This window comes from Caretta caretta, chromosome 26, assembly GCF_965140235.1.
Source record: "Caretta caretta isolate rCarCar2 chromosome 26, rCarCar1.hap1, whole genome shotgun sequence".
NCBI lineage: Eukaryota > Metazoa > Chordata > Testudines > Cheloniidae > Caretta > Caretta caretta.
The window spans coordinates 260,134-284,433 of record NC_134231.1 but is presented as its reverse complement, the minus strand read 5'-3'; the positions used below and the strand labels follow the sequence as shown (position 1 = coordinate 284,433).

General features: G+C 46.4%; 1 protein-coding gene and 1 long non-coding RNA gene across 7 annotated transcripts; one reads left to right on the top strand and one right to left on the bottom strand.

Moving 5' to 3' along the window:
- Window positions 1–236: 236 nt before the first annotated feature.
- Window positions 237–24,002, bottom strand: PLAT (plasminogen activator, tissue type). 3 transcript variants are annotated; one of them, XM_048829078.2, is made up of 15 exons: window positions 23,875–23,986; window positions 14,741–14,993; window positions 13,419–13,519; window positions 11,959–11,998; window positions 11,384–11,515; window positions 8,668–8,781; window positions 8,084–8,258; window positions 7,165–7,256; window positions 6,699–6,870; window positions 6,235–6,320; window positions 5,644–5,839; window positions 4,426–4,562; window positions 4,210–4,350; window positions 2,302–2,447; window positions 237–1,435 (listed from the first exon to the last, which is right to left on the bottom strand). In XM_048829078.2, the coding sequence occupies exons 3-15, from the start codon at window positions 13,479–13,481 to the stop codon at window positions 1,277–1,279; spliced, it is 1,653 nt and encodes a 550-aa protein (XP_048685035.1). In that variant the 5' UTR covers window positions 13,482–13,519; window positions 14,741–14,993; window positions 23,875–23,986; the 3' UTR covers window positions 237–1,276. The 3 variants fall into 3 exon arrangements, with proteins under 3 accessions (XP_048685035.1, XP_048685034.1, XP_074979527.1); XM_048829077.2 differs by lacking the exon at window positions 14,741–14,993 and having other exon boundaries at window positions 23,875–24,002; XM_075123426.1 differs by lacking the exons at window positions 14,741–14,993; window positions 23,875–23,986 and adding an exon at window positions 20,739–20,762.
- LOC125626307 (uncharacterized) lies at window positions 1,354–22,799 on the top strand. Of its 4 annotated transcripts, XR_007353726.2 has the most exons (4): window positions 1,354–1,452; window positions 9,691–9,933; window positions 20,445–21,687; window positions 22,540–22,799. It is a non-coding gene; the product is annotated as an uncharacterized LOC125626307 (long non-coding RNA). The 4 variants fall into 4 exon arrangements; XR_007353727.2 differs by lacking the exons at window positions 20,445–21,687; window positions 22,540–22,799 and adding an exon at window positions 13,298–13,449; XR_007353724.2 differs by lacking the exons at window positions 20,445–21,687; window positions 22,540–22,799 and adding an exon at window positions 13,295–13,449.
- Window positions 24,003–24,300: the final 298 nt, after the last annotated feature.

The window sequence follows — 24,300 nt, the reverse complement described above, 5'->3', positions numbered from 1 at the left end:
TTGTTGGCTCTCCTCTGGACTCTAATTTCACATCTTTCTTAACATGTGATGCACAGTACTCCAGCTGTGGCCTCCTCAGTGCTGATTAGAATGGTACAGTTACTTCCTGTGCCTTACATATTGCTCTCCTGTTAATACATCCCAGAATGACATTTGCCTTTTTTTGCAATGTAAATCAGTCTGTTTTCATTGACAAACTTTATATTAATAATGACTTTGGAGGTAATAAAGCTGAATTCAGAAGACCAAAATAGTTTAATATTCCTAGGGATAAGCCTAGGTTTGCCAGAAAGTCAGTATAGTAGTAGGAATTATACTGTCATACAAAAAAACAAAACTGACAAATACAGGAAAGTTTAAATATCTGCATAGTATAAAAATAATATTTCAAAGTGCTGCAGGAGATAAGTGTCGTTAGAAGATTGTTCTGAGCAAGTGGATGGACTCACAGCATGTTTGTGCCTATGAGTGAAACTGACATCAGGCAAAGTGCTCACTTATTCTAGGAATCCCACTGCATGGAACTAGGGTGGTGGTAGAACATCCTCTAATCCCATGCTTTTCAGTGTGTGCTCATCTTCAGGTGTTTCACCTGAGATCACAAAACTTGGATTCTCTCTTTGCATTGCAAGCTATGATCCCCTTTCACTCTGTCTACCCCTCTCTAGATTTTCAAGGGCACCTTGGAGAGGTGGGGCTAGCGCTAAATAGTGTCTATATTTTTATTTTACGAAAATACGGAGGTGGGAGTGGATTTGAGCAGCAGCCCATACCCTCTGAGGTGGGGGTGGAAATGGGACATGGTCCAAGCTCTACAGTGCATTTACAGTCATGTTTCTGTGTACACACTTTGGAGTATAGTGCAAGTGTCATAACCTTACCCTCTAAAAGAGAGAGAAGATGGCTTCCAGAGTTTAGACTTGTGCCTTTTTGCCTTCTATACACTCCCACTACTGCTGTGGGCTGCAGAGACTCCTTTGTTAGTACTTGGGGGTTTTTGGGGGGGGGGGTAGAACTTACTTTTCATTGTGCCTATATGACCTGGTACAAAATTTAAAAAAAAAAAAACCCCACTGCTAATAATCTCTAAAGAGGAGAGAGAAAGTACCTAAAAAGTGTATGGCCCTCCCTCCACTCTGCTGTGCACCTGCACCCTACAGGTGAGTGATCATAGGGCATTTGTGCAAACAGCAGCACCTGTCAGCATCCTTAGTACCTCCTGTATGGGAGGGGTGGGGGCATGACTGCAAGGCCTTGAGTGATTCATTTTCCTCCTTCAGGGTTTCATTTTGTCCCGAATCCAGTCAAGGTAACGAGTCACATTTGTATAGATGCCTGGTGTGTCTTTCCGTCCACAGCCTATTCCCCAGCTGATGATCCCAATCAGATGCATACGATTATCCTTCATACAGACCAGAGGCCCTCCAGAGTCACCCTACAAGGAGAAACCAGGTTAGTAAGAAGTTCATTCACTTTCTTTACTTGCTGACTGGACGCTAAGCCTTCCAATATTAGATTCCCTGTAGATACTTCCTCTGCACTGCCCAGCTTACGTGCCGTGCTTCAAGTAGAGTTGGTGAGAGCCCCTCTGAAAAATTAGGATCCGTGTTTACTAGGATAGCATCCTACACCCCTTCTGCTATACCAAGGAAAAAGTGAGATCCTAAAATACTTCCCAGCATCATCCCTGTAAAAATCAGTCTGAAACTCGCATCAGGAATCTTTAAAGTACAATAATCCTAGAAGAATCTTGATCAGGTTTCCCCCTCCCACCCCCCCAACTGTGTAAAGTGGTCACTGTATAATGCTGTGGTATGTAGAGAACATGCTCATTAGGGAATTATGGATGCTGATATGTGGGGCTTTGTTTTAGGAACTTTAACTATTTCTGCCCCCCAGTTCTGATGCTTCTGGAGCATGCTCTCCCCTTTGCCTGTTAGTCCCATTTCTGTGGGGCAGTGCCCTATCCGATCACAGACCCCCCCTGATGAGCACTTCATGTTCTGTTTCTGTAAAGGAAAGTTACAGGAAACCCTGCACCAGGTGGGGTTTCCTGCCCAGCTATTGGTAACATTTCCTGCAGTTTGGGTTTTCAATGCCCTTTGTCCTAGGTTTATTTTGGTTAAATGTGACCTTTCTTCCTGGCTGCTGTGAAGCTTACAGCATCACAAGGGACAGTCTTGCTCCAGAGCCCACCATATGCGGATGCATTTGCTCTGCTTTATTGGAGCATAGTGCTTTGTTAGCAACTATTTTCTGGAGGAAACCGGAGGAAACAGGTAGAGACAGGGGTAGGTTTACCTTGCAGGCATCATCCAGTTGCCTGGTGTCCCCTGCACACAGCATGTTCTCAGTGATTGTCTTGTTCAGGTGCTGTGATGTGCAGCGACTAGGTGGAAACAGTCTGACATGACCTTCCTTCAACCGCTCCGAGTAGAAAGGAGAAACTGCAAGAGAAATGGATGTATTTGATTGGGTGGGGGGTGCAGAAGTTCCTTGTAAATGGATAGGGAAAAGGGATGGAAAGGGGACTTGGGAGGTACTGACAGTGAAATGGGGGAGAGGGCAGCAGCTGGTTTCAGGCTGGAAGGAGAGTCCTGGGGGGTTCACATATCTGCTCCCAGTCCCATTCCAGTCCCTCCAGATCCTACTCCCTGACTCAATGGCAGCTGCTCCAGTCCCTGTGGGTCCTGCTGTCACCACCCCACACACACTAGTTTATGCAGGGGCAGAGCCCACACAGTTTCCATTGCTGGAGCACTACCCCATCCCTCCCTAGTTCTGCTGCCCCCAGATACCTCTGGGGTTTTGCAAGTCGTCTTCCCGCTCCCCATTCCACAACTATCATCAGGGAGAGCAAAGTTTCTAAAGTAGGTACAGAAAAATCTCAACTCTTATCTACTTGAGTCACTTAAAATCCATCGGTTTTGTTTTGGCGCTGGGAAACTGCTTCGGACCTAGCTGGGACAGGATATGGCTTCTCTCAGCTGACTGTAGTGTCCTAAATTGCATCCACTAAAAGCCTTCCATTTCAGCTAAAGCTTTTGTTTGGTAAAATGGTTTGTTAATTGTGTAAAGTTAGGGAGGGGTGGGGGTGAGGGAGAATATTGTGAGCTCTCTGAAAGGGGTTATGGCTTTAGGGGATTAGACTTGCTCTAATGGGAACCAGATGTCCTATCTGTATACACACAGACTCGATCATAAGTAACTAGATAGGAATGCATTATGGCTCTACTGAACTCAGAAGGGACAAAACTTGTGTTTTGAGAGGTTAATATCTTGGTCATTTCAAGCTGCATTGGCCTGAAACTTGGCAGAATAGTTTTTATCTGTCAAACGATTTTTCAGAAACACAAAACTTGATTTCAAATGAGGTTTCACCAAAGGATGCTTTTTAAGGATTAGCTTCCTTTCACACTTCGTCACTTAACCCTCTGTTTGTCCTAAAAGTACACTGATATACGCTTGGAGGCATAACTACAGCAGCACGGAGAGGCCCCAGTCAGAATCTGGGCTCTACTATGCTGGATCCTGCACAAACAGTCGGCCCTTACTTTGAAGGGCATGCAATTTACTGAGAGAAAAGATGCAAGATTAGGGATAACAGGCACTAGGAAGGAGCCAGGGGATAGGGGAAGATGATGGCCAAAAGAAGACTTATTTCCACCAGACAGCTATTTGCATATCTAGATGGATAAACACTTTTTTTAAAAAGCCAACTAGAAATAATCTAGCTGTGGTTTAGTTGGCTTCTAAACATCTGTTCTTATTGCTGTTTCTCTTGTTCCTAAGCATCATACAGTTCGTGTGCTTTACTAGAATATAGTGGCATGATCTGCAACTGTGCAATAACACTTGACAGGAGAATTATTTCCAGGAGAATGAGTGAGAGAGAATCTTTCTACATATAAATTAAGAGGAGGAAATACGGAGTTAAGGCTGCAGTGTTCCACCTAGCTCATTTGTTGTGCTTGAGTCTTGCACCTCCCAAGATACTTCCCCACTGTCTGTAGGTTTCATACAAGGGATGGAGCTCAGTAGGGTGCTACAGGTATAACTCAGGGCAGAATTTGGCCTGAGGTGTACAGTCACTGTAATACTAACTACAGTAGTAGTGATTCCAGGGACAACTTGGTTATTTTAAATATGAAGGTGAGGGACAGGAGCCCTGTGGAAGAATTCCTTACATAGGGTACATCATCTCCTTACATTCCTCATGCTTGCCGTAGCCAGAGATCTCACATTCCGTCCAGTCAGGCAGCCGAAGTCCTGGCTCTGGGAGGCAGACAGTGCGGACAGTGTCCATTTCATTAGCACACTCTTCTGACCCAGACTTCAGCTGTAACAGAACTGAAAAGAAAATGTATAAGAACAGGCTTGGGCTGGTGGTGCAGTTTCTGAATGTGTGGCTAGGGGAGTTCTTACCGATATCATTGTCATAAGTTTCTGGGTCAAATTTGCTATGCAGGATGTATTTCTCCACTTGGAATTGCTGCTCATTCTCCTCAGGGATCATTCGATAGGTCCTACCCAGTACAATCTTTAGCTGGTTGACACTAAACCTGGACAACGAAAGAGCTTTGAGCGTCTCCCAGCTTCAACTCCAGAGACCCATCCTTTGAAGGTGTCAGCTGCCCAGCCGGGGCTCAACTTTTTCTCATGTAGAATTGTTACTCCTTACATAACCAGTCAGTCTGGATTTATATTCAGGGGTGTCCTCATCTTCCTCATAGCACTGACTATTGCATACAGTGGAAAATCTCATCTGCTCTCCCCACACCCCGCCATGTCTCAGGCTGCCCCAGGTTCTATTCTTATTGCCCTGTATAACAGATTAATTCTTAGTCTCCTGGAGGTATCTTCTGTCCCACAGCTTGTTTGCCTCCCAAGCTCCTTTCTTGATACTGGCCATGTTCATCTTGACCATCTCTTTACTATAGGACTTTTGATAACTCCAGATGCTTCCTTTGTATTCTCTCTCTCACTCAGAGAAAAAAAAACAATCAGATAATCCTTTCTTAAACTCAGTAACTAGAGTAGCATGCAGGGTTCCAGATGGGGCCTCGATGGAGCCATGCACAATGGGATGGGGTCTCCATGACTGTGCAGTAAGTTTTCTGTATAAAGCAGTCACTGCAACAATCGCTCCCATTCCCCAGATTTGAGCCTAGCTTAACAGATGCAGGGTTAACTCTGAGAATGAGATTGACAGGAAGTTGCAGAGTTTAAACCCCACTATTCCTACACTATAGTTCTTAAGTACAGTAGGCCTAGCCCAAGACCACAGCCTTGCCTTCCTTCACTGTGCTACCGCTGCAGGAGAGTGCCTTCCTAGCTGCAGCAGTGAGAGAGGTGATATGAGGGGACCTTTGTATCTAGTTAAGCTGTCCTGCATCCCCAAGGGTGGTGGTGGTGAGGATCTTATTCTACAGCTGGGAAAGTAATGTAGGGAGCAAGAGGTTCTGAAGGGCACAGTTACTCGGACTCCCTCTGCATGCAGCAGCTCCCACCCTGGCTCAGTGTCTACCATGGAAGGGTAGTCAGGGCACTGGGATCTTTTTCTCTCAGTACTCCCACTGCTGCAATCGGGAGACCCAGTATCTAGTCCCTATGCTAGAGGCGCTAACTGGATTCTTCTCTCACCTCTCCTGGAAACAATGGGCAGCTGACAGGACCCAGCAGGAGTTGATCAGGATTCCTCCACACAGGAAATGCTCCCCAGTCACTCGACGATACCTGGCAAAAATGGCAGCCTGCCATGGGTGGGAGGTGATGTCTGCATAGAGGCCGCCTTTAATTCGGAATTGGGCCACTTTGTGCTGCCGTAGGCCACACGTGGCTGTGGATGACAAACACAGAAATCAGAATAAGGGCCACAGCACAAAGCCTCTCTCATGGGGTAAAAAGCCTCCATGTGCTTAGCATCTGCTGAAGCAGCACTGAACACAATGCTGTTGATGACCTGATTTCTCTTACCCCCTGGAAACCTGCCACACGAGCAGGAAAGAAAGCAAGGAAGCCCTGCACGTGCACCCCCGTTCTCCTGCCTTCCTTGCAAGTCTGGAAGAGACACCTGTGTGGGAGCCACAGACTCCCCTGCTGCTCTGCCACAGCGGCAATCCAGCCCTTACCTTACTGAAAGGGGCTTGAGTGTGACAATGGCAAGAAGCATAGCAGTGGGGACTGAAAGGAAGAGAAAAGTCAGGGGAGAGCGAGTGTGGGGATGTTCCTTACAGCAGACAGGCACGTCGCAGTATTCCCACTTTGGCTGGCCTGCCTCCAGCACGTGGCACCATGGCCTGGAGTCATTGTCAGGGTTTCTGGAATACAGAAAAGGGGAAGCTGTTTCAGCTGCTCACACTCCCATTGGACCTGTAGAGAGCCTGGTGGGGGAGGGGACAATGGAGAAAAGCATTGTTTTCCAAAAACTGTATGTATCCTTCGAGTGTAACTTAGGGACAAGGCCACCTTGTGAGCTTTCAATGGAGGATACCAGATCTGTGCCTAGTAGTATCTGCAGAAAACTGCATGCATGGAGTGACATCACAAAGATAATCACTCTGTGGCCAGGCAGCATGTTCCCTGGAGTACTGTGTATCCCCTATGTCCTTATTCATGTGACAAGTCAGAGCTGCACCTTAGGGAGAATGGGGCAAGGGAGGTACCTTGTAAAAATTGTGAATTAACTCCCTGCCTACCGGCAGAAATTGTGGCTCCCAAGACCCAGCTGGTGGGCATTGAACCTCCAAGCTGTGTAGAATTTGTTGGCAATGGTTTTGGAGTCCCATCTCAGACAGGTGGCACCAGAGCTGGTAGTGCTGTGCCTGCCCCGGTACTCTATGCCCTTCCCAGAAAAGCAGTCGTCCTCTCCTGCAACAAGAAATCTGCAGATTAACTGATTAGTACCAGCTGCTAACTGTTCCCAGCATCACCTCCTCAGCTGTTTATATAGTGCATCAACTGTTGCCTCCTCTTCCAAGAAGATCTCTCTCACTAATAATCCCCACTACATCAGTAAGACTCTTTCTTTTCAGCCAGAAAAGTTAGAAGCTTAAATGTAGTTTAAAGTGCTCAATTCTGCAGCCTATGGAAATGTCTGCGGGCCCAGGGACCCCTTAAAAATCTAGTCTCCACAGCAGGTATCCCCTCTGGCCCTGCACATACCTTTTAAGCAAGCAGGTGTGCTGCAGTATTCCCAGGTATACTGCCCCCCTTTGTAGACATGGCACCAGGGTTTGGAGTCCTCATCTGGGTTCCTGAGAGAGATGGTAACATTGTGTATATAACTCCATACCAATGCACAGTCCAGCCCTGGCAGTCTAGCTGAGTAACTTGAGGAATGTTGATTGTTAAATGGAAGGCAGGAGGAGTGGAGTGTTGTTTGTAGCTTACACGTGTGCAATGCTGATGCAGAGAGCACTAGAGATTGGGTTATTTAAGGAAGGTTTGGAGAGGCAGGTGGTGGCTAGGTAGATTGGCTCAGGAAGGGGGTTTCAGGTACAGAGGCAAGGATGGGAGAAAGGAACAAAGGAGGTGATTAGATATGCAGCTTGAAGCAGAGTGAAATCCCCTGTGGGAGAGCCAGAATGTAGGGCCTAGGAAGGAAGTAGCTTCCTGGCCCTTTCAACATACGATCCCCGCTTCTTTGTGGTCCTGTTACAGGGAAACCCTGTCACGGGCAACCTCAGCAGATCAGGTATGACCTTCCTTAGTTTCCTCTTAATCTGCTCATGCAAAGAATGACTGTCTCTTTCTTTCAGTACCAAATTTAAACCCTTTTATCCACATGAGGTGCCACAGATCTCTTATGCTAAACAGTTCCTCCCAAAACAAAACAAGGTTACAGCAGCTCTTCAGTCCCATGCCAAGGTCACCATTCCCAGGTCACCCATCTGAGAACCATTAGCCACTCTGTCCCAGTTCATTCTGAGCCTGCTTCAGGGCCCCACTCTCCAGGCCACCACCCTGAGAGTTCCAAGACCCACTTCTCTCCCATAAGTGTTCTCCAGTAGCCCCATGTCAGGTCCACCCCTGAGAGGGCCTCCCCACAGTGTTATACTCCCTCATCACCAGTGCCTCTCACCTGCAGTAGTTGTGATTGCCAAGTCCCAGTTGAGCAGCATCTGCTCTCCGCCCATTGTACTTTTTCTGAGCCAACGTGCTGATATTCCAGTTTAAGCACTCACTCCCACTCTCAGTCACGCTCCACGTCCCCCTGTATGTTGCTCCCAGGTCTTTGTAACATGGGACTTCGGTATCTAAGCAACAGGGAAGCAAAATGGTAGCTTCAAACTGGTCCCACATGGACTCTGCTTCCCTCCCCTGAGCTTCTGAGAGCTGTTCCCTTGTGGAGGGACCCTAGCTACCACAGTCACTAGCCCAGCATAAATGCCTCAACAGGCCAGTCCAGACCCCATGTCTAGCAGAGGGTCTTCATCCCCGAGGCTAGAAAGTATATATCTATGGTCAGGCCACCAGCACAGATATCCTTCCCCCAGATGCATAAGATCCCCTGTAGTATTAGCTCTGAAATAAATAGAGACAGCATAGCTCAGGGCCTGTTACATTGCAGCAACCTCTGGGTAGCTCTTCCCACAGCTCTGGGTAGCCAAACCCTTCCCCATTCCCCGAGCCATATGTAGCTCTACTCACTGCACATGCACTCACCTATCTCACAGTTCTTCCCAGAGAAGCCTTGACTGCACTGACAGATGAAGTGCAGAGGGGAGTATAATGCCTGCTTGCACTGACCCCCATTGTAACATTTCTTGTGAGCACATCCTGTCAAGCAAACAAGCCAGGAAACCTCATTAGATTTCACATCCGCAGGCAGCCATGAATATCTCCCCATCTGAGAAACTGGTATGGCCCCAAAAGTAAATGAATACTTTGCTTTAGCTTTCAGTAAGGATGATAATATGGAACATGTGAATAAATGTAGTACAGCTGATGGAAATGAGGGTCTAGAAATGGAAATTACCACATCTTAGGTGGAAGGAAAACTTAGATTTTAATGGGCTCAAATTGGGAAGACCAGGTAATTTCCATCCCAGAATATGGAAAGAACTGGCACATGAGACTAATAGTCAGGTAGCAAGGATTTTGACTAAATCTTTCTCTTTGGGGATAATACCATATGATGGAGAATACTTAACATCATACCTGTATTTAAGAAAGGGGGTGGGGGGGGAGTGATTGGGTAATTACAGACCTGTTAGTCTGACTTCAGTAGTATGCAAGGCTTTAGAACAAATTGTGAAGGAAAGAATAATTAAATTCATGGATATAATGGTAAAGGGGATGTAATGCAACATGGGTTTACCAAAGGTAGGTTGTGCCAGACTAACCTGATTTCCTTCTTTGAGAAAATAACTGATTTTTTAAAATAAGGGAAGTGCAGTAAATTTAATATACTTGGACTTCAGTAAATCATTTGACATGGTACCACATGGGAAACTATTAGTTAAATCAGGGAAGATTGGGATCAGTACAAGCATTTTAAGATGGATAAGGAACTGGCTAAAGGGGAGAACGCAGTGGGTTGTGCTGAAAGGTGAATTATCGGACTGGAGGGAGTTCCTAGTGGAGTTCCTCAGGGATTGCTCTTGAGACTAATCTTATTCAATATTTTTATTAATGACCTTGGCACAAAACTTGGGCATGTGCTAATGAAATTTGCTGATCATACAGAGTTGGGAGACATCGTGAGGAGGATCAGATTATTATATAGGAAGATCTGGATGATCTAGAAGACTGGAGTGACAGAAATGGGATGAAATTCAACCGTACAAAGTACAAGGGTCTAATAAGAATTTCTACTACAAGTTGGGAGCTCATCAGTTGGAGGTGACAGATGAGGAGTGAGACCTGGGTGTGGAGGTCCCTCACAGCACAGGATGACTGATCTACCAGTGTGATGCAGCTGTGAAAAAGGTAAATTCAATCCTAGGATGTATCAGACAAGTCATTTCCAGTAATGATAGAGAAGAACTAATGCCATTGTACAAGGTATCCTTGTAAGACCTCATTTGGAATACTGTGTACAGTGCTGGTCACCCATGTTCAAGAAATATGAATTCAAACTGGAACCAATGCAGAGAAGAGTTACTAGGATGATCAGGGGAACGGAGGGCCTGTCTTATGAGAGGAGACTTAGAAGGACTTGGCTTGCTTAGTCTAGCAAAAAGAAGGCTGAGAGGGGCTCTGATTACTCTGTATAAAAACATCAAAAAGGGGGTAATTACCAGGGAGGATGAAGAGCTATTTAAACTAAAGGACAATGTGGGCACACAAACAAATGGATATAAACTGGCTGTGAACAAATCTGGGCTGGAAATTAGACTGTTCCCAATAGGAGTTATCGGGGCAAACAACTTAGTTTTAACTGAGAGTTGGACAAATTTATGAGTGTGATGGTATGATGGGGTTGCTTGAGATGTAAGGGAAATGCACAGCAGTCCTAGGGCTCATTTCCAGTTTGTCTTATGTTCCTAAAAGCTCATGCTTCTGGGTTTCAGCTGGCAACTGGCAGAGGTCAGGAAGCAATTCCTCCTGCTCCCCCCCCCCCTTTTTTTAAAATCCCCTTCCTCTGAAGCATCAGGCCTAGCCCCAGCTAGAAAAGGGACATTGGGCAGAGTGATTCAGGGCTCTGAGGTGGCATCTCTGTATCTGGTGCTTCACTGGCTGGTTCCTGCCAGGGCATCACTGACCCCATATGTGAGGCTGGGAAGGAATTTTCCCCCAAGTCAGTTTGGCAGAAAGCTTGGGTTTTTTCACTTTCTTCTGTGGGCTCGGGTCACTTGCCCGGATTATTTGGGTATATCTTACTTAATCATTTCTCTGCCACTGCAGGGGCCTGCGACATTGGTGCACCTTTATCCCTCCTATCCTCTCATAATAGTGTATTCTCATGTGGGCTGTATAATTTTTGTTCTAACTGTGGGTGCTGGGTGGTGTTGCTAGTCTGTGATAAACAGGAGGTCAGACTAGATGATCTGTTGATCCTTTTTGGCCATAAACTATGATTTGTGACCTCTCCTCTCAGCCTCCTTACTGCCCATTTCTCTCTGGCATGTTGCCAGATATGCGCCTTGTTTCCTGCCTCTGGTCCAGCTTGTACACACCTCCACCCCTTTCCTTCATCTTCCCCACTCACCCTGGCACATGCTTTGGCTCTGATCTCTGCTTACCTCTCTGGCCCAGCCTGCACTCTTATTCCTGCCTCAATGAGTAGGCACATCCTAGTGCATCCATGTAAACCCCAGATTCTCTGTGCACAATCATCATTCCCTCGAGAGCAGAGTCCCCCTTTCTGTCTAACAGGGCTGAATGCTGGAAATGCAGATGCTCCCCTTTCCCTTCCCAGCTTCTGCTCCATACTCACTTCTGACAGGCACGCTGTGGCAACGACTCCAACCATTGTCACACACACAATATTCTACTCTGCCTCCTGCAAGTCGTAGCCAGGTCTCCCTCTGCTGATAAATCTGTCGGGATGAACGGTCAGTGCAAGTGGCTGCAATTGGAGACAGGAAACCCTCCTTAGGAAAAGGCAAATGGGGTTGTCTGACCATAGAGGCTGTGCTCCGCTCCCCTCCCCGGGCAGCAGAATGCTCCCCTCTGTTAACAGAGCTCTCTTCCCTTCCCAGGCCAGAGCTGCTGTGTCCCTCTCCCTGCTTTGCTGTTGGATGTAGAATTCTGTGCTCCACCAGTGTGTGTGTGTGTGTGTGTGTAGGAGAGGGGAAGATCTTCCGTGTCTTTTGAACTGTATAAGATATTACAGCATGCTGGGTATGGTCTCCATATCTTTCATGGCCAAATCTTTGTCAGTACAGCCTATGAGAATGGGCATAGTTGGAGCATGAGCCTGGCCCTGTTTTCACTTCCTCAGCACCAGCCTGCTTTGCCCTGCACATCTGCTTAGCCCAAGTTAGAATGGGTTTCCTCTCCCCTCCTTACCTTTAGATCTGGCTCCCCGTTTGAGGCGCACAAGGAGCTCCTGCAAGCATAGAAAGAGGAAGCCTGAGTGGCTGCTGTCTTAGAGATTCAATTACCAAGTGCTCCCAAAATCTGGAGAGCTTTGAGACACACTCCTCCCACTCTCCTCAGTGTGGCATTTCTGGTATTGTGGGGAGTGCCTTAGACACATGTATAATAGTCCAGGATAGCAGGGACCAAGCACAAATTGGCTCATGTTCCTGGGGTTGCGCATTAAGGATCCTTCCAGTTGCACACAATTTACATGTGCTAGCCATTATGTACTATTTCTGTGCAAATGCCATAGATGAGAATTTAGGCAACTGCCCTTCCCCAGGCCCAGAGGTAGAGGGAAAAGCATGCATTGCCATTAAGGTATGTGGAATAGAAATACTCCCACAAAGAGACTCTCTTTAATCTGGTCCCAAGTAACACAAAGCAGCACTAATGACTGAAGAGTGGAGTGGCTTGCTAATGAGGAAAGATTAAGAACTAAGAAAGTTAGAATTCTTCTGGGTCTGCGGTTTTGAGGCCACCCAATATCTGAGGCTAAGGGATATGGTAACCCTCTGCATAAATTCAAATGGTCAAGTGTAATTGAGGATGATATGATGGTGTAAGTAAGACTGATGTGGGGAAATCAAGCAAAGGTTGAACATGATGGAGCAAGGGTGGCCAACCTGTGGCTCTGGAGCCACATATGGCTCTTCAGAAGTTAATATGTGGCTCCTTGTCTAGGCACTGACGCCGGGGCTGGAACTCCAGGCACCAACATTCCAATGTGCCAGAGGACGCTCACTGCTCAACGACTGGCTCTGCCACAGGCCCTGCCCCCACTCCACCCCTTCCCGCCCCCTCCCCTGAGCCTGCCGTGCCCTTTCTCCTCCCCCTCCCTCCCAGAGCCTCCTGTACACCACGAAACAGCTGATCGGGAGGTGGGAGAGGGAGGTGCTGATCAGCAGGGCTGCCGGTGGGTGGGTAGCGCTGGGAGCTGGTGGGAAACTGATGGGGGGGTGCTGCTGATGTATTACTGTAGCTCTTTGGCAATGTACATCAGTAAATTCTGGCTCCTTCTCAGGCTAGGATGGCCACCCCTGAGATGGAGCCTTTGCTAACAGTCAGGGGTATCTGGCTGTGGACAGTCACCCAAAGAGTGTGACAGAAGGCGCATTGCTTGGTACAATTAAAAACTGCCCTGAGTAATTCACTGCAGGGAACAATTGCAGCCTGGGCCTAGAGCTGAACTTTGGTACCCTCTTACAGCTTTTCCTCTCTCTGACGTGTATAACTGTGTAACTCTGCCCCGTCTCCTGACCAGCAGAGACCAGTGGAGGCTCCGGCAAGAAGAGATGAGAGTGCTGCCAGACCAGGGTTAGGGCACCAAGGGGTGCCAGGACCCTCCAGGGATCTCCCAGAGTGGCACTGGCATGTTGACCTCTTACCTGGCACTGCAGAGTGGTGATTGCTGCCATCAGCAGGTACAGACACAGGAGTTTCCCTTCCATCCTCTGTGTTTTCCAGGGTTTCCTTCAAATCTCAGAATCTAAAAAAAACAAACAAAAAAGGTGAGCAGTGAGCCTCCAGTGTGAGCAGAGGTTGATATTGTCAAAGCAAACAAGAGCTTTTATCCATACAGCTCCCACGGATTTTTCAGAGGGAAGGAGGCTTGCAGGGAGTGGCTAAATCCCTGAGTTGGCTTTGCATTTGCAAATCTCAATTTCAGAGTCTAGGAGCCTTGGTGTAACTTGGAAGGGTCCTGACAGTCTGGACCACCTCCCACTGTTTAAAGTGGCAGGGAGAGGAAGGGAGGGGTTGCCAGGGGTTGCAGACCTGGGAGGGGGGAAAAGAGTAAAAAAAAAATTGAGCTGTGTCATGGAAGGCTGCACTTTACTGAGTTACCAAAGTTGCTGCTCCCAGGGTACGACAGACCCCTAATTTTTTCAGGCCACTTTAAGCACTGCCACCTCCCAGAGGTAAATGGCAGAAGCCAAGTTCCTAGGCTCTGGCACTAAGCAGTGCCTGTCTGGCACTACTTGGGGGGGGTTGACGTTGGCAAGAGACAAGTCCAGGTCACGTCTCCACAGGCTGTGGGAATCCAGGGGTGCTGAGTGGCAGCAGAGAACTCGAGACTCTCACAGAAGAAATTGTGACTCCCAGATTTGTCTAATAAAACAGAATACAGTGTCTCAAGAGAAGCCAAAACGAGGTGTCTGAAAGAGTAGGAGTGTTTAGGTTGGGGTGTCAGCTCTCAGGGGCCCAAAAAAGGCTGACGGGCCATCTCAGTGTCAGACAGGGGTGTGGACAGCACGAATGAATTTAAAGCAATAGATCTGTTTTTCAGTATTTTAACCTCCATGCCCTGTATGGTCTGGACTTTATTTCCACTATCATCCTGCCCCTCTTGCAGGCAGTTGAAAGTAGGTTAGTTGGCTGGGATGCTGGCTTGTGGTCTGGCACTCCATCTCACTTGTTCAAGCATGCATTTCTTTCCTTGACTCACTTCCCTATAGTCACAACAGCCTCTCATTCCCTTTAATCTACCTCAGCAGCTGTCACTTCAGACAAAGCTCTGTTCCAGCCCTTATGAGAAATCTTTACATCTTCTGTCCCCACAACAGTAACCTTGGGAAACAATCTATTCCTGCACAGTTCATTAGTTCATCTGATATGATTGAGAGGAAGAATAGACTTAGACCTCTGCCTGCATCCGTCTTCCAATGAATACATTACTTTCCTTCTCTCTTTCCCCTGTCCTCTTTCTTACCTGGCTGGCAGAATTCCTTTCTGGTAGTGAATTTCCTTGGAGCTGCCCTGATCACTACTGATTACAGTGGGAAAATTCAGGCTCTGAGGAGTTCAGTAGTCTTGTGTGTTCCATGCCCCTTTACTGAGCAGCATTTTCAGCCTCCTTCGGTGACAGACTTAATGGCAGCAACATGAGCTCTGATCTCTATAGCTCAACTCTGCCGTGGCGGCATCTCTGCCATTTCATTCTCTCCAGTATCCCCTCTCCCAGTCTGTTCACAAACAAAGGCAAGAGACAGGTAATTTTCTTCATGATAGCAGTAGAGAATTACTTCATGGTTTGGGGAAGTTGCTGGAGGGAGGAGAGAGCCCCATTGAGAACCTTGCAGAAAGCTTTTATCATACAACTTCAGTCCTGGCAGATTAAAGCATTTTATATGTAAAATTCTCTAGTCCAAACTGATAACATCCATTACTGCTCCTGTATGGACCCAGGCACAGTTCTTATCCTCGCACAAGTAGAACACCCTGGAATAAGGGGTGTAGGCAGTGAGGGGCTCTTTGAGGGGGTCTGTTCCCCACAGGGGCAGTGCAGCTTTGCTCTGGTCTCATAGCACTACTTTTATCTTCCTTTTTCTTCAGGGGCTTCCTTTTTCTTCAGTTATCTTAGAGACCTCATAGCAAGAATAAAAGATTAGGGAGACGAGGGTATACTAGCGATCTCCTGCAAATCCTGACCTTGAGAGCAAGAGTTTAACAACTACAGGGGAAATTCATCTTCTTTTTCAGAAATGTTACCGAATTCAAGAACTTGTAATAAACCTGACTGTCTAACCAGGAGTCACACTGGGATAATAAAGACAGATTTCAGAGTAGCAGCCGTGTTAGTCTGCATCCACAAAAAGAAAAGGAGTACTTGTGGCACCTTAGAGACTAACAAGTTTATTTGAGCATAAGGGATGAGGTGGACGAGGCTTTCTTCCGGCAATTCACGGAAGTTACTAGATCGCAGGCCCTGGTTCTCATGGGAGACTTCAATAACTCTGATATCTGCTGGGAGAGTAATACAGCAGTGCACAGACAATCCAAGAAGTTTTTGGAAAGGGTAGGGGACAAATTTCCTGGTGCAAGTGCTGGAGGAACCAACTAGGGGCAGAGCTCTTCTTGACCTGCTGCTCACAAATCGGGAAGAATTAGTAGGGGAAGCTAAAGTGGATGGGAACCTGGGAGGCAGTGACCATGAGATGGTCGAGTTCAGGATCCTGACACAAGGAAGAAAGGAGAGCAGCAGAATACGGACCCTGGACTTCAGAAAAGCAGACTTTGACTCCCTCAGGGAACTGATGGGCAGGATCCCCTGGGACAATAACATGAAGGGGAAAGGAGTCCAGGAGAGCTGGCTGTATTTTCAAGAATCCTTATTGAGGTTACAGGAACAAACCATCCCAATGTGTAGAAAGAATAGTAAATATGGCAGGCGACCAGCTTGGCTTAACAGTGAAATCCTTGCTGATCTTAAACACAAAAAAGAAGCTTACAAGAAGTGGAAGATTGGACAAATGACCAGGGATGAGTATAAAAATATTGCTCGGGCATGCAGGAGTGAAATCAGGAAGGCCAAATCACACCTGGAGTTGCAGCTAGCAAGAGATGTTAAGAGTAACAAGAAGGGTTTCTTCAGGTATGTTAGCAACAAGAAGAAAGTCGAGGAAAGTGTGGGCCCCTTACTGAATGAGGGTGGCAACCTAGTGACAGGGAATGTGGAAAAAGCTAATGTACTCAATGCTTTTTTTGCTTCTGTCTTCACGAACGAGGTCAGCTCCCAGACTACTGCACTGGGCAGCACAGCGTGGGGAGGAGGTAATCAGCCCTCTGTGGAGAAAGAAGCGGTTCAGGACTATTTAGAAAAGTTGGATGAGCACAAGTCCATGGGGCTGGATGCGCTGCATCCGAGAGTGCTAAGGGAGTTGGCGGATGTGATTGCAGAGCCATTGGCCATTATCTTTGAAAACTCATGGTGATCCGGGGAAGTCCCGGATGACTGGAAAAAGGCTAATGTAGTGCCCATCTTTAAAAAAGGGAAGGAGGAGGATCCTGGGAACTACAGGCCAGTCAGCCTCACCTCAGTCCTTGGAAAAATCATGGAGCAGGTCCTCAAGGAGTCAATTCTGAAGCACTTACATGAGAGGAAAGTGATCAGGAACAGTCAGCATGGATTCACCAAGGGCAAGTCATGCTTGACTAATCTAATTGCCTTCTATGACGAGATAACTGGCTCTGTGGATGAGGGGAAAGCGGTGGACGTGTTGTTCCTTGACTTTAGCAAAGCTTTTGGCATGGTCTCCCACAGTATTCTTGCCAGCAAGTTAAAGAAGTATGGGCTGGATGAATGGACTGTAAGGTGGATAGAAAGCTGGCTAGATTGTCGGGCTCAACGGGTAGTGATCAATGGCTCCATGTCTAGTTGGCAGCTGGTATCAAGTGGAGTGCCCCAAGGGTCGGTCCTGGGGCCGGTTTTGTTCAATATCTTCATAAATGATCTGGAGGATGGTGCGGATTGCACCCTCAGCAAGTTTGCAGATGACACTAAACTGGGAGGAGAGGTAGATACGCTGGAGGGTAGGGATAGGATACAGAGGGCCCTAGACAAATTAGAGGATTGGGCCAAAAGAAATCTGATAAGGTTCAACAAGGACAAGTGCAGAGTCCTGCACTTAGGACGGAAGAATCCCGTGCACCGCTACAGACTAGGGACCGAATGGCTCAGCAGCAGTTCTGCAGAAAAGGACCTAGGGGTGACAGTGGACGAGAAGCTGGATATGAGTCAACAGTGTGCCCCTGTTGCCGAGAAGGCCAATGGCATTTTGGGATGTATACATAGGGGCATTGCCAGCAGATTGAGAGACGTGATCGTTCCCCTCTATTCGACATTGGTGAGGCCTCATCTGGAGTACGGTGTCCAGTTTTGGGCCCCATGCTACAAAAAGGATGTGGAAAAATTGGAAAGAGTCCAGCGGAGGTCAACAAAAATGATTAGGGGACTGGAACACATGAGGAGAGGCCGAGGGAACTGGGATTGTTTAGTCTGTGGAAGAGAAGAATGAGAGGGGATTTGATAGCTGCTTTCAACTACCTGAAAGGGGGTTCCAAAGAGGATGGATCTAGACTGTTCTCAGTGATAGCTGATGGCAGAACAAGGAGTAATGGTCTCAAGTTGCAGTGTGGGAGGTTTAGGTTGGATATTAGGAAAAACTTTTTCACTAGGAGGGTGGTGAAACACTGGAATGCGTTACCTAGGGAGGTGGTGGAATCTCCTTCCTTAGATATTTTTAAGGTCAGGCTTGACAAAGCCCTGACTGGGATGATTTAGTTGGGGATTGGTCCTGCTTTGAGCACAGGGTTGGACTAGATGACCTCCTGAGGTCCCTTCCAATCCTGATATTCTATGATTCTAAGCTTTCGTGAGCTACAGCTCATTGTAGCTCACAAAAGCTTACGCTGAAATAAATTTGTTAGTCTCTAAGGTGCCACAAGTACTCCTTTTCTTTTTGGGTTAATAAAGGGGCTCTATACTAATGTTAAAGGCATGTGGTACAGCAGAGATTAGTTTGAGTTTGTGTGTGTATGGGGGTGGGGGGGTGAGAAAACCTGGATTTGTGCTGGAAATGGCCCACCTTGATTATCATGCACATTGTAGGGAGAGTGGTCACTTTGGATGAGCTATTACCAGCAGAATAATGAGTTTGTGTGTGTGTTTTTTGGAGGGGGGTGAGGGGGTGAGAGAACCTGGATTTGTGCAGGAAATGGCCCAACTTGATTATCATGCACATTGTGTAGAGAGTTGTCACTTTGGATGGGCTATTACCAGCAGGAGAGTGAATTTGTGTGGGGGGGTGGAGGGTGAGAACACCTGGATTTGTGCTGGAAATGGCCCAACTTGATGATCACTTTAGATAAGCTATTACCAGCAGGACAGTGGGGTGGGAGGAGGTATTGTTTCATGTTCTCTGTGTGTATATAAAGTCTGCTGCAGTTTCCACGGAATGCATCCGATGAAGTGAGCTGTAGCTCACGAAAGCTCATGCTCAAATAAATTGGTTAGTCTCTAAGGTGCCACAAGTACTCCTTTTCTTTTTGCGAATACAGACTAACACGGCTGTTACTCTGAAAGCAGAGATTAGGTTACTGAGGAAGGTAGATTAGAATTAGTAGTATTAAGTTCATAGGGACTCCACTCTGGGAGCAAAATAGCACTAAAGGGCACTCCAACACTTTGTTTTTCCACATTTATGAGCCACAGATGTTAAGGTCCTTCTGATCCTGCATAACACAGGCCAACGAATTTCACCAAGTGTTTCCTGGATCTAGCCTATAATTAAGTAGCGGATATGTGGTTCCATGTATCATATTTGCCTGGTTAGATGGTAAATTCCTAGGTACAGGGACATTCAGTAAAGTGCCATAGACTTGCACATCTCCCTTCAAGTAAGTCATTTTCACCTATAATCATACTGGGGACATTTTTTTTTCCAATTGAACAAGGTAGGATACACTGCCAGAGTGGGGAGACTTCTCATGAAATTGCTAGTGACGGCCGTCTGTACCCAACATGAGAGATTTCAGAACCAGTGTTACTGGTGCTGCAGTCAGAAACTAGTGATATTTTTTTTTGTCCAACTGTCATGTAAATAGACTCACTACATTGTGGCAAGAGCATCATAAAAGTAAGGGATGTTGCTTCTGTCTTCCTCCAAGGGTGTACTGACTGCTCTAGATAGCAGGAAATAGGAGGAGCAGCAAGAGGATTTTGTTTCCATATCTTCTATCAGTTTCTAAATTATAGGATTATTCTGCAGTCACACATATTTCTGCCATATCATTCATCTGCTCTCACCTTTTCTCATTTCTCTGTCTCCTCTGTTTGTCTACATCAGGCTTCCTTGAGAGAGCAGAAAGTTGGCTCAAGTATTTGAAAGAACCGATATTTCATAAATCTGGAGTTCAGGCTCCGCTATTTAAATAAAGCCAGTAAGGGCAACTGGATAATGGCTGGCTGAATGCAAAGATGACAGATTAGTCAGTCATCAGGTCAGGAACAAAAGCAGAGAGAGAGAAAATGAAAATAAGTCTTGTTTTAGGAAATGGGGTTTGATTGATGGAAAAGCAAAAGACCCAAGTGAACTATTCCAGGCCCTGAATCAGAGGGAGCAGTGGTAACAGCAGAGTGTAGGCTACCATGTCTCATGATAGGTCTGAAAAAAGTGGAGGATTCAAGAGGGCATGTGAGAGCGTTACAGGTACTTTAAAAAAATCTCCAGATGTCAGACCTGGAGAAAAAGTTTTGAGGATGCACGGATATTTCCACATTTCAGTGGTAAAGTCCCGGATGTTCACAGAATCTCCCAGGAAAGACTTTCAGGGCCCTGGCTTTACAAAATTCCTTGTACAACGGGTTCCCTGCTATGTAGCAGGCTTTAAAAAAAAAAAAAAAAAAAAAGTGCAGAAACGTTTTCCAAACAGGCAATGACTCTCAGGAATATGGACATTAATCTGACATAAGCCTCTAAAGTCCCCAGGAGTGCTGTAGCAAAGTAGCATCTCAATCTTTGTTACCCTAAAGTCACAAGACTGTTGATCAAATCTAGTGCCAATTTATTATGCAGAAGCCCTCAGGCTATTGTCTGAAATCAGGGCTATGCTATGACTTCTTTGAATTTTTGCAGATGCTGCCGTATAACCATAACTGGATGGTAATCAGCACCATAGGACCAATGTCACTCTTGCCAGCCAGAGGGAGGCTGCAATTCCTCTTCTTAAAGCTGCACGTGAGAATGGAGGTTCTTAAACCTCTTACTCATCTGAAAGGAAGAATTTCTGAACTAATACTCCAGCAAGTATCTGTCTGTGGAAGAGAGTGTCGGAGCCATTTCTTCTGAGGAAATTTAGGATTCCCTGGAAATAAGCCAGTTGTGTCAAAGTCCGAATTTCCTGCAGTAGAACAAAGTATTGGAGCTAACCTGGGTAGTCACCTAGGAGGAGTTGGGCTGAGTGGAATCAGGTGGAACCGGAGCTTGTTCTGATAGGAGAAAGAAGGAATCAGATGTTTTTATATCCTGAAAGATTTTGTATTAAAATCTTGGAGACTGGTATGAGAGGAGAATCTTCCATTTAAAAAGCACCAGAGCTACTTAAAGTGTGAATTAAATATAAAACAAATTCTGTCCCAATTACACTTAGCTTGTTAGTCAGTTTTTAATGTACTCTAGTCTACTGTACACTCTAGCAGTGCTGACCTGCAGCCCATGTCCTTTAATTTTCTTTGTACCAAATAGTGCTTCCTGTATCTCATGGATGTCATCTGATTCCTTTGTTCCAATAACCCTTGCTATGCCTTCCAGGCCAGCGCCTCTCCAATGCACAGAAATGAGTGCATAGTCCCTTATCTGTAGCTGTAGGGCAGTTCTGATGTCCAGTGTGCTTGGAAGGCTGGTAACTGGTGTTTTGCCCAGTCTTATCCCTGGCCTCGGCTGTGCCTTACCCAATCAGAGTGTTCTGAATGATAAGCCCTATCTAGGAAAGCACATGGATTTCCGAAAATATGAGAATGTTTACGTGGATAGAAGCAGAGACCTTCTAGCAATAATCTTTTTTGCCCAGCTGCCTCTGGCCTAGTTATTCCTGTTGCTCTGACCCTTAACGCTTCTGCCCCTGTGACCAGCAAATAGATTCCAAGGCCAGAAGGGACCATTGTGATCATCTAGTCTCATCTCCTTGTATATAGCAGGCCATAGAACTCCTCCAAAATAATTCCTAGAGCAAATCTTTTAGAACAACATCCGCTTGTGATTTAAAAATTGCCAGTGATGGAGAATCCACCATATCCGTTGGTAAATTAATCCAGTGATAAGATAGAAAGGGCTGGATTTACTGTGCTGACACTTTCGTTCTGTATAAGATACATTAAAGGTAATCCAGGTCATACTATAATTGATGCTGTCACTTTAAAAGTACTTTCTGGCTGGATTCTTATGGAACTCTAAATGGATTAGAATCTGCTTGATTTGTGCAGCCCTGGGGCATTTATGTAAATGTGCAAATGTTTTGTTTTGAATGAACTCGTTTCTTGTCTGAAGTTAAGTAGAGAAACAAAGAGGAGGGAGGGGGAAATAGGGTGGGGGGAGATGAAAGAGGATATTTGGCTACGATAGGGTGTTTTTAGAATGTTTGGATTGAGGTTTTAAAGGAATATATTAAGTGGTGTGAAGCCCAGAGTGTGTGTGCAGTCCAGGATCAGGGATCTGCTGTGCTACAAACACCTAAGGAGACGGACCTTTTCCCAAAGCATTTACGGTCTGACTAGAGAAAACACCCCCAGGCTGTCTTGTGTAGAAATCGATTAGGAGTCAGTGCAGAGGTTAATGGCTGCACTTTTAGGGCATGTCTACACAGAATCTGGGAGCAAGTCTCCCAGCCTTGGTCCACGGACTTGTGGTAACGGGTTCCTGGTGGCATTCTAAAAATAGCTGTGTAAACAGTGTTTTGATGTGGCAGCTCAGGCTCTCAAGCTGCCCTCTTCTCCCCACTACCAGGCTTCGGATTCCAATCTCCAACCTGAACCGTAGTGTCTACATAGCTATTTTTAATGGGCTAGCATGAGTCTGTGGATCCAGACTGGGTCGCTCACTCCCTCCCAGATACAGTGTAGTGTAGACATGCCCTTAGTGCAACGCCATCCCAAGTGCAAACCTCTGCACAACACAAGTGAGCTGGGTAGCATGTAACTAGTCTATCTTCCTCATGATGCTTTGCCACCCCCAGAACCACATATCTGGATCCTGGTGCACCTGCCTGTTGGTGTCACGATAACCTTGTGCTAAACAAAGCTGGAGAGCAGTATGGAGTTAGTGCACCGAATGCACGTGTTGTGTTAGGAGCACATAACTCACTACCGATCTGGAATCAACACAGCAAAGGGATGCTGCATTCCGCAGACGCAGCGAACATCTCTGCAGATGCCTCAGAAACAAGAATACTTTGAACTTCACATGTTCCGCGTTAAGCATCACAACCCTCCTCAGTAATAGGTAAATAACTGTTACTCCTAATTTAAAGGTGGGGAAAGTGAGACCCATGGAAGTGAAGAGACTCACCCAAGGTCACATTGACAGTCAGAGGCAGAATAGGGATTAAAAGTCAGGAGTCCTGACTCCCAGTTCCATGCTCTTCTCTTTAGAGCCCATTGCCTTGACTCTGAATTTGGAATCAGTAGCTGTTTGCCGTTTGTGCTGATACTTCTCTAAGCTGATCTCTGATCAGAGGGGCATAAAGTCTGGGCCTCGCTGCCCCTCCTGCCTGCAGGGAGAAAGAGTCTTCGTGCCTTTCTCCCCTTTACTGCCCGCTGAGAGGAGTTGTAGTGCCCCAGTCCTCTACTGAGCATCGTGGTGCCCAGTTTCTTACTATTTCTTCCTGTCTGCCACCTCCATAGACAGGGCACTTATATTTATATCATACCCCTTCAATGTCTTTGAAATACACCGTTCCCTTGACACTTGTGAAGTCTGATTTCCCCTGTGGGAATTGTTCTGAAGATTTGCTATAGCGCTGGGTGTGTTTGGGAAGAGGAAGAAGCCTAGAGAGCCCACGGAGGCTCCTCTGTCATCCCTGCTTAGACTGGAATCCTGAAGAGAAATGTGCAGTCTGACCCCTACCTCAGCCCATCTCATGAGCAGGACGAATGATAATTTCACAGCTGGCACTCTGGGTCTTTTGTTGCTATTGGAAGATCTGTTCTTTTTATTTACACTATTATTTTCTTTTTCTCTGTGCAGGGGGCTCCTACCCAAGTGCAGTTCAGTGCCAGAGGCTGTCAGTCCTTTAGCTGCTCCACTTTTACTGACTTGGGGTAGTAAGGCTTTCCTAAGAGAACTGGAAAGCACCATCTGTCCCCAACTTTATATTTCTCCCCAAAGGCTGAAAAGAAACAGCTGAGTTAAATTCCACATTCTAAAGTGCCGTACATCATGCTAATTAATTAAGAAGTAATAATTAATATCAGAAGTGTGACCTTATTTATCCCTGCTCTACTCTTATTGCAACACTAAGCCATGGGGAAAGGGAAAGACTCTGCACAGACAGGTGCAGAATAACACATACCTTCACTTCTCCTCTTTTGTATGCTGCTGATGGTTTCCTTTCAGTGTAGCCTGGATGCTTTGAATATGTCTGAGCTCTGATCTCTCTAAACAGCTCCAGTGTCCTCCTTAAAATGCCAGTCAAGGGGGTGGAGACTTTATGGGCGGGGGGGGGGGGGACTTTTTCACCCAGCGGAAAAGATACACAGTGGTAGGCTGCAGTGATGAGGTCAGGATGGGCTGGGTTAGTTTTTTGCAAAGATGAGGGGGAGGAGAAGTGCCTGATGAAGTCAGCAGAACACATCCTGGCTCTCATCCAATCAGCATTATTCATGGTCCTAATCAGAAAGCAGTTAAGTGACTCCACAGCGTCTTTTTGGTATCATTGCCTTTTGACTCCTTTTGAGAGCCAGGAACAGATCAGATAAGTGCCACTTACAAAGAGAAC

Bases quoted from the DNA above. Each gene is read 5' to 3' on its own strand.
- PLAT (XM_048829077.2), bottom strand. From the start codon at position 13,481: ATGGAAGGGAAACTCCTGTGTCTGTACCTGCTGATGGCAGCAATCACC. The intron at 6,871-7,164 runs GTATGTGCAGGG...TTCTTGTTGCAG, and splicing joins CACACCTGCTTGCTTAAAAG to GAGAGGACGACTGCTTTTCT. The intron at 6,321-6,698 runs GTAGGCAGGGAG...TCTGTATTCCAG, and splicing joins GGGAGCCACAATTTCTGCCG to AAACCCTGACAATGACTCCA.